This window comes from Myotis brandtii, unplaced genomic scaffold (genome assembly GCF_000412655.1).
Source record: "Myotis brandtii unplaced genomic scaffold, ASM41265v1 scaffold277, whole genome shotgun sequence".
NCBI classification, from domain to species: Eukaryota; Metazoa; Chordata; class Mammalia; order Chiroptera; family Vespertilionidae; genus Myotis; species Myotis brandtii.
The window spans coordinates 306244-313628 of NW_005360548.1; the positions used below are offsets into that span (position 1 = coordinate 306244).

General features: G+C 50.9%; 1 protein-coding gene across 1 annotated transcript in view; it reads right to left on the reverse strand.

Moving 5' to 3' along the window:
* LOC102262701 (cytochrome P450 2S1) overlaps nt 1-7385 on the reverse strand; it is a 13514-nt gene that overhangs the window by 2864 nt on the left and 3265 nt on the right. The window contains exons 4-8 of the mRNA XM_014541691.1: nt 6027-6176; nt 5463-5623; nt 5136-5315; nt 3317-3458; nt 194-381 (exon numbers count right to left, since the gene is read on the reverse strand). Of these exons, the coding sequence (XP_014397177.1) occupies nt 194-381; nt 3317-3458; nt 5136-5315; nt 5463-5623; nt 6027-6176 (821 nt within the window). The remainder of the gene's footprint in view (nt 1-193; nt 382-3316; nt 3459-5135; nt 5316-5462; nt 5624-6026; nt 6177-7385) is intronic.

Sequence of the window (7385 nt, forward strand, 5' to 3'; positions counted from 1 at the left end):
GGAGGTGAAGGAGGAGGGGAGAGAAGGTGAAGGAGGAGGGGAGAGGAGGAGGAGGAGGGGGAGGAGGAGAAGAGAGGAGGAAGACACAGAAAGAGAGAGACCAAGATCCAGAAAAAGTCAGAGAGACACAGATAGCAACAGAATCAGGCCTAAGGCAGAGATACTACTGGGCATGGCTGCACCGCAGACCCACCTGGGGCAGGGTGTATCCTCGGAAGCAGGTGGTCCTCGTGAGGGCTCGGGGTATCCCCATGGGCACCAGTGCCAGCAGCCGCTGCGCCTCGTGCAGAACCGCGTCCGTGTATGGGAGGCGAGCTCGGTCCCCCAGGCCTGGCGCCCGGCCAGCACCCAGCTCCCTTGTCAGTTCCTCGTGCACGCGTTCTGCCCCCAAGAAGAGGAGGACTGGAGGTCAGAGGGGTAGGACCTCTCCCTGGGAGCCCCATCTTCTTGAGCAGCTGTGGTTAGGGATGAGGCTGGTGGGTAAGAGGAAAAGCCCCCAGCCCTCCCTGAGCTGGGTCCCACACATCCTGTGTGCTGGGCACTACTTCTCTCCTATCTTAACTCCCTCAGCTATTCTGTGAGCTACGTACCAGTATCTACCCCATTTCCCAAACGAGGAAACCGAGGCCCAGAGAGCTGGAATCACAGCTGACTCTACTCCACCAAGGCCACCAGACCTCAAGTCCCATCTGTTAGGTCAACGAAGGAGGAACACAGGAGGCCAGTGGTGAGGGCTTACCACTGGATGACCCTGGATGGCTCCAGCACCCAGTGAGGGGAGTCAGCAGCTTTTAAAGGTCTTTTTGCGGGGATTTTTCTGGGCGGAGACTTCTTTATGCGTACCCGGAGGGGAGAGAATGTGAAAAGTGGTCTTCAGCAAAGGGAATGTCCACAGTGAAATAACCTGAAAAGCCAGTTGGGGTCGGGGGAGGGGAATCAACTCAATTGCTCCACAAACCTAACGATTTGGCTGGTCTGAGTGCAGTGTCTTACTTCTTATCCAACCATCCTGGCCCCTGGCTTCACCTGTCCTTTCCTTCCCTTTCTCTTTTCCCTTGGACAACAGCCCATTCTAACATTCTCTCCCACTTTCACTGCAATAAAATCTCAACCACTCATCTGTCGCCCCTTATTGGCAGTGCCATGGTGACTACCCTCTCAGCTTGGAGTGCGGAACTAGGAAAAGGAACCTCCTACCCTTTAGTCCACCTCTACACCTATCAGCTTGTCTCCGTGATCAGGGATTTTTCTTCCTCTGTGGGGAAAACACATACATCTGTCTCCCCATCAGCTGGACAGGAACCTGTACTCTTGTCTCTCACCCAATGTAGATGTAGCCCCCAATAATCAGTCTTTACCTGTCCCCGTAACCCATCATATCTGACACCAAAGAGGAGTCCAGATAATCCCTCTCCTCATAACCTTAGGCATCACAGTAGGGGCTGGAACTGCCATCGGGAGCTTAACCACTGCTCTACCTATTTTGAAACGCTGTCTCAGGACCTACAAGAAACATGTGGCCCTGGCCGTTTTGGCTCGGTGGATGGAGTGTCGGCCTTTGGATAGAAGGGTCCCAGGTTCGATTCCGGTCAAAGGCATGTACCTTGGTTTCGGACACATCCCCAGTAGGGGGTGTGCAGGAGACAGCTGATCAATGTTTCTCTCTCGTCGATGTTTCTAACTCTCTATCCTTCTCCTTTCCTCTCTGTAAAAAATCAATAAAATATATTAAAAAAAGAATTAAATGAGTTAATATTAAAAAGAAAGAAAGAAAGAAAGAAAGAAAGAAAGAAAGAAAGAAAGAAATTAAGAAAGAAAGAAAGATGTGGATGCCCAGCAAGGGGCAAAACTGGGAAAACAAGAACCTCACCCCCTGGGTAACCTATTCTCCCCTTTCATATCACTAGTGAGGCAACTGAGACCCCTACTCTTTCCCCCCTAAAAATAACATCTAGGTCTCAGTTGTATTTCAGCTTCAGGCCCAGAAAAGCAGCAAAACCAGACAAGTGATGCTGTGGCAGCCTCAGGACCAGCTTTTACCCCTCAAGTCACTCAATAGAACCGTTTTAGAGACTTCACCAACCAGTCTCTTGGGGAAATCAAGCTGCTGCACCCCTAGTCCAGCCCACTACTATCAAAGTCCATTCCATCCCACCTCAGCAGGAAGCAATTACAGAAGATATGACCTTTGTCCCTATTCCATAAAACAAAAAGGCTGGAATGTTAGGTTTGATGGAGCAATTGAGTTGATACCCTTCCCCCCTGGGAACTGGCTTTTCAGGTCATTTCACTATGGACATTCCCTTTGCTGAAGACCACTTTTCACTTGCGGTGGGTGACCACATTCCATTCTCTCCCCTTCAGGTATGCATAAAGAAGTCTCCGCCCAGAAAAATCTCACCAAAAGACCTTTAAAAGCTGCTGACTTCCCTCACTGGGTGCTGGAGCCATCCAGGGTCAGCCACTGGTGTGTGGATGATCGAATAAATTCGTAATCCTTCACCGTAATCCCTCACCACTCTGGCCTCGTGTGTTCCTCCTTTGGCGAATTAACACCATCTTCCAGGTCAGCCCACCCCACTAGCTCAACAGCATTTATCTGCCCAACGTGAGACGCTGGGTTTCCTTGGGGCTTATTAGCAGCCCTATACTGTTCCTCACCATCCCAGCTTCAGTTCCAACCTGCGCTCTCAGGACCCCAATTTGTTTTTCATCTCCTGTCCTGACCCTCCTGGATGCCTCCTCACAGGTGGTCCCAGGCCCCTCACACTCAAAGTGTCCCAAACTGGCCTCAGTGTCTTCCCTGAAACAGTCTCTCTTCCTTTCTGTTCCCATCTCGGGGTAGCCCCCCGGTCCCCCCAAGCCCCTGGCTAGAGCCCTGGGCCTGCCTCTGACTGTCTCCCTTCCCATCTTTCTCTACCACCTGCCCACTTGGCCCCTTCTTTTCTCTCCACAGCTTGACCCAGCCTGTCCTCTCCCACCCAGGTCCCTACCCAGGCTTCCCTCCTACTTCATGGAAGCCCAAAGAATTTTTCTAAAATGCTAATTTGACCCCACCTCCCCCTGCCCAACATCCTTTCATGGATCCCCATTGCTCAGGATTAAGGGACAAGGCCCTGAGACATCTCCTGCCTCATTTCTCACTACGCCTCATTTGACAACCAACAGTCCCTCCGCTTCTCGCGCCTCAGACACCCCAGATGCCAGGCTCATGGTCACCTCCAGCTCTGGCTCAGGCTGCCCACTCTCCTGAACATTCTTCCTCTCCAGCTCTCACTTCTGTTACCAGGGCCTGGCTGGTGGAAAAGGCTCCTACCTTGGACCTGAGGGTATTTCAGCAGGAGCAGGAGGGTGTAGCGGACCGTGGTGCTGATGGTTACCGTCCCCGCAAACAGCAGATAAATGACAGTCATCAACAAGTTCTTGTCAGTGAATTCTGTGTTTGAATCACGTTCCTCCTGGAAGAAACCGGGCAGAGGGGCTCAGAGAACACAACCTGCACGTAGCAGGGGCCGCCCAGCTGGGCTTCGGGTAGCACAGCAAGTTCAAGCTTTGTCAAGGAGTTTAAATAAATGTTTGGGAAAGTCAGGATGTGGGCTCTTGATATTATTCTGTCTGGTTGGAATGTTTTTAAAAATGAAAGAGAATGGCCACCATAAACACGCAAACAGAAAATGACAAGTGTTGGTGGGGATGTGGGGAAATTGGAACCAATGTCACCATTGGTGAGAATGTAAAATGGTGCAGCTGCTCTGGAAAATAGTATCACAGTTTCTCAAAAAAATTCAAATAGAATAATGATATGATCCAGCACTTCCACTTCTGGACTTATCTCCAAAAGAATTGAAAGCAGGGTCTTGAAGAGATTATTTGTACACTCATATTCACAGTGGTGTGAGCCACAATAGCTAAAAGGTGGAAGTAAGCCAAGTGCCTATCAATGGATGAACGGATACATGAAATGTGGTCTATCCATACAATGGAATATGATTCAGCCTTAAAAAGAAAGGATAGCCCTTGTCCAGCTAGTGTGGCTCAGTGGTTGAGCATCTACCCATGAACCAGGAGGTCACAGTTCAATTCCTGGTCAGGGCATATGCCCGGGTTTTGGACTTGATCCCCAGTGTGGGGTGTGCAAAAGGCAGCCAATCGATGATTCTCTCTCATTATTGATGTTTCTAATCTCTATCTCCCTCTGCCTTCCTCTCTGAAATCAATAAAAATATACTAAAAAAAAAAAAAAATAAAGGAAATCCCAACATATGCTACAACATAGAGGAAACTGAGGACATTATGCTAAATGAAATAAAGTAGTTAAAAAGGTCTAATACTGTATGGTTCCACTTATATGAGGCACCTAGAGAAGGCAAATTAATGAAGACAGAAAATAGATTGGTGCTTGCCAGGAGCTGGGCTGAGGGAATGGGGTGATGTTGAGAGTATAGCACTTCAGCTTTGCAAGTTGAAAGGAGTGCTGGAGACTGGTTGCACAACAATATAAACACACTTAACACTGTTGAACTGTACACTCAAAAATGGTTAAGATGGTGAATTTCATGTTATGTGTATTTTACTACAATTATATTTTTAATTAAAAAAAATAAAAAAGAAATGGGGCCACATATATAAGAAAAAAATTCTCTCTCCATGAACAAGGTGGCTGCATTTATTCAAAGGATGTGGCCCTGAATAGCTCCCATAATTCCAAAGTTTGTACAATGCAAAACTAGTTATTTCCACAGGAGTCCCCTGAATTCTCATTTTCTCATATTGTTCTTATATAATTAAAAAGCAGACTTTATTAGAATAATTGGCTAATGCAAGGTTTCATAAGGAAATGACTAAGTCTCAGGAAGTGTCCTGTGTGGGTAGGGGGGGCAGGGGTGGGGAGTGGGGTGAAGCAATGGTGGCCATTGCTAGTGGCAGGTCACTGGGCATGGGGGTGAGGTTGGAGGGAGGAGAGGGGAGAAATGCAAGAGACTTGGATACTCATGAAGTAGGGGTAGGGAGAGGCAGAGAGAACAATGCATTAGAAAGAAGAGATATGCACACACATGCACAGACACACCTGGGTGGCAGGCAGCCAGGCCACCATCCCCATTCAGGAGCGCCTCCAAACCTCCACCTTCCCCCACCTTTGCCATCTTCAGCAGGAAGGCATCCACAACATCGCGTGCAGGGCCTGAGGGGTCCAGCCTCCCCTGGTGCCGCTGCACCTGCTCAATGGCGAAGGTGGCCAGGGTGCTCACATGGCTGAGGAGCTGGGTTTGGGAGCCTGGAAGGCGCTGCAGGAGCCAGGAGAACATCTCATAGGTCTGTGGGGAGAAGGGCAGCTGTTTCCATGGGGCCTGGCCCTGCACCAAGGTGGAGGGGCAGGTGGATGGGGTGCTCTGGGGGTTGCCTGGAAGAGGAAGGCAGAAACGTTTGGGGAAAGTGGTTGGAGAGGGGGTCTCACCGCTTACCTGGCCCCAAGGCGAGCTGATCCCCAGCAGGATGCCACCAGCAGCCTGGACCACAGCCTGGAACTCCTCATCCTCGTAGGGAAAACGGAGGCCCACGGTGAGGGAGCAGGCAACATTGGAGGTGGCCTGGGCCAGCAGCAGGGAGGGGTCAAATGGCTGTCCTGGTGGGGAGGAGGCAAGGAGGAGTGTTGTGATGGAATCGGAGAGGACCGACTCCATGGGGGCCAGAAACAACCACAAAGAGAAAGGCATCGAGACAGAGACAGACAGACAGGGACAGAGAAACAGACAAGGACAGAGAGAAAGAGACAAATAGAGACACAGACAAACAGGCAAGGAGAGAGACAGAGAAATTTACAGGAGAGAAAAACAGAAGTGGAGAGAGAAAGAGGCAGAAAAGTGATGTGACAATACCAGGGACTCTCAGGGAGACGGCAGGACAGCGACAGAGGGAAAGAAGGAGCTAGAGGTGGAGGTGAATAGAGCCCCCAGCCCAGGCACCATGGGAGGGTCCTCCCCACACTCAGGACCCCAGGGACCCTGGGCTGCCCCTGCCCTGCTCACCTGCTGTTCCCTGGAAGGCCTCCACCAGACACCGGGCCTCAGCCTGGATCAGCTCCTCGCCTTCTCGCTTCCCCATGCCCAGGTCCCGCAGAGCGAGCATGGTAAACCTCCTCAGCTGCCTCCACCGCTCCCCATTGGAGAAGAAAACCCCTGCACAGAAGGCTAGACTCAAGGAGCGACTGGCCCCTCTTTCCATTCCCTAGGACTACCCCTTCCTTCCGAAGTGCCCAGAGGGGGTTCTTCGGGCCCTGTCCTGAGTCCACATCTACCTAGTCCAGAGATGAGGACTCAGTAGGTGCTTAATAAATACCTGTCCTTGGGGCAGAGGGTGACATTTTCCTGAGAAGTTGGTAACTGGGATTATCCAGGCTCCTGTTCTGTGATCAACCAGCTGAGCGAAGATTCCTTCCTCCCTTCCTTCCTTCCTTCCTTCCTTCCTTCCTTCCTTCCTTCCTTCCTTCCTTCCTTCCTTCCTTCCTTCCTTCCTTCCTTCCTTCCTTCCTTCCTTCCTTCCTTCCTTCCTTCCTTCCTTCCTTCCTTCCTTCCTTCCTTCCTTCCTTCCTTCCTTCCTTCCTTCCTTCCTTCCTTCCTTCCTTCCTTCCTTCCTTCCTTCCTTCCTTCCTTCCTTCCTTCCTTCCTTCCTTCCTTCCTTCCTTCCTTCCTTCCTTCCTTCCTTCCTTCCTTCCTTCCTTCCTTCCTTCCTTCCTTCCTTCCTTCCTTCCTTCCTTCCTTCCTTCCTTCCTTCCTTCCTTCCTTCCTTCCTTCCTTCCTTCCTTCCTTCCTTCCTTCCTTCCTTCCTTCCTTCCTTCCTTCCTTCCTTCCTTCCTTCCTTCCTTCCTTCCTTCCTTCCTTCCTTCCTTCCTTCCTTCCTTCCTTCCTTCCTTCCTTCCTTCCTTCCTTCCTTCCTTCCTTCCTTCCTTCCTTCCTTCCTTCCTTCCTTCCTTCCTTCCTTCCTTCCTTCCTTCCTTCCTTCCTTCTTTCCTTCCTTCCATCTTTTTACTCCTCTTTTCACCCACCCATACTTTTATCCTTCCTTCCTCTTCTTCCTTCCTTCCATCCCAGCATTTGGAGTACTGTGTGGTCCCCTGCCCCACGTTGTTTGGAGGTTGAACAGGGAGGGAAGAGGATGGAGTTGCAGTTTTCCTCCCTTATCTCAGAGACCTGCCCTGGATAGACCCTTCCCTGCTCTGAGCTCAGTGTTCCCACTTGTAGAATTCTGGCCTGTAATGGCCTCTTGGATGCCTCCTCCCAGGTGTCCCCATCCACCCACCCCTCCACTGTGTCCCCAACTGGCCTCAGCATCTCTCCTCCTCCCTGTTCTTAGCCCTGCCACCCCCACTCCTGTTTGGAGTCCAGAGT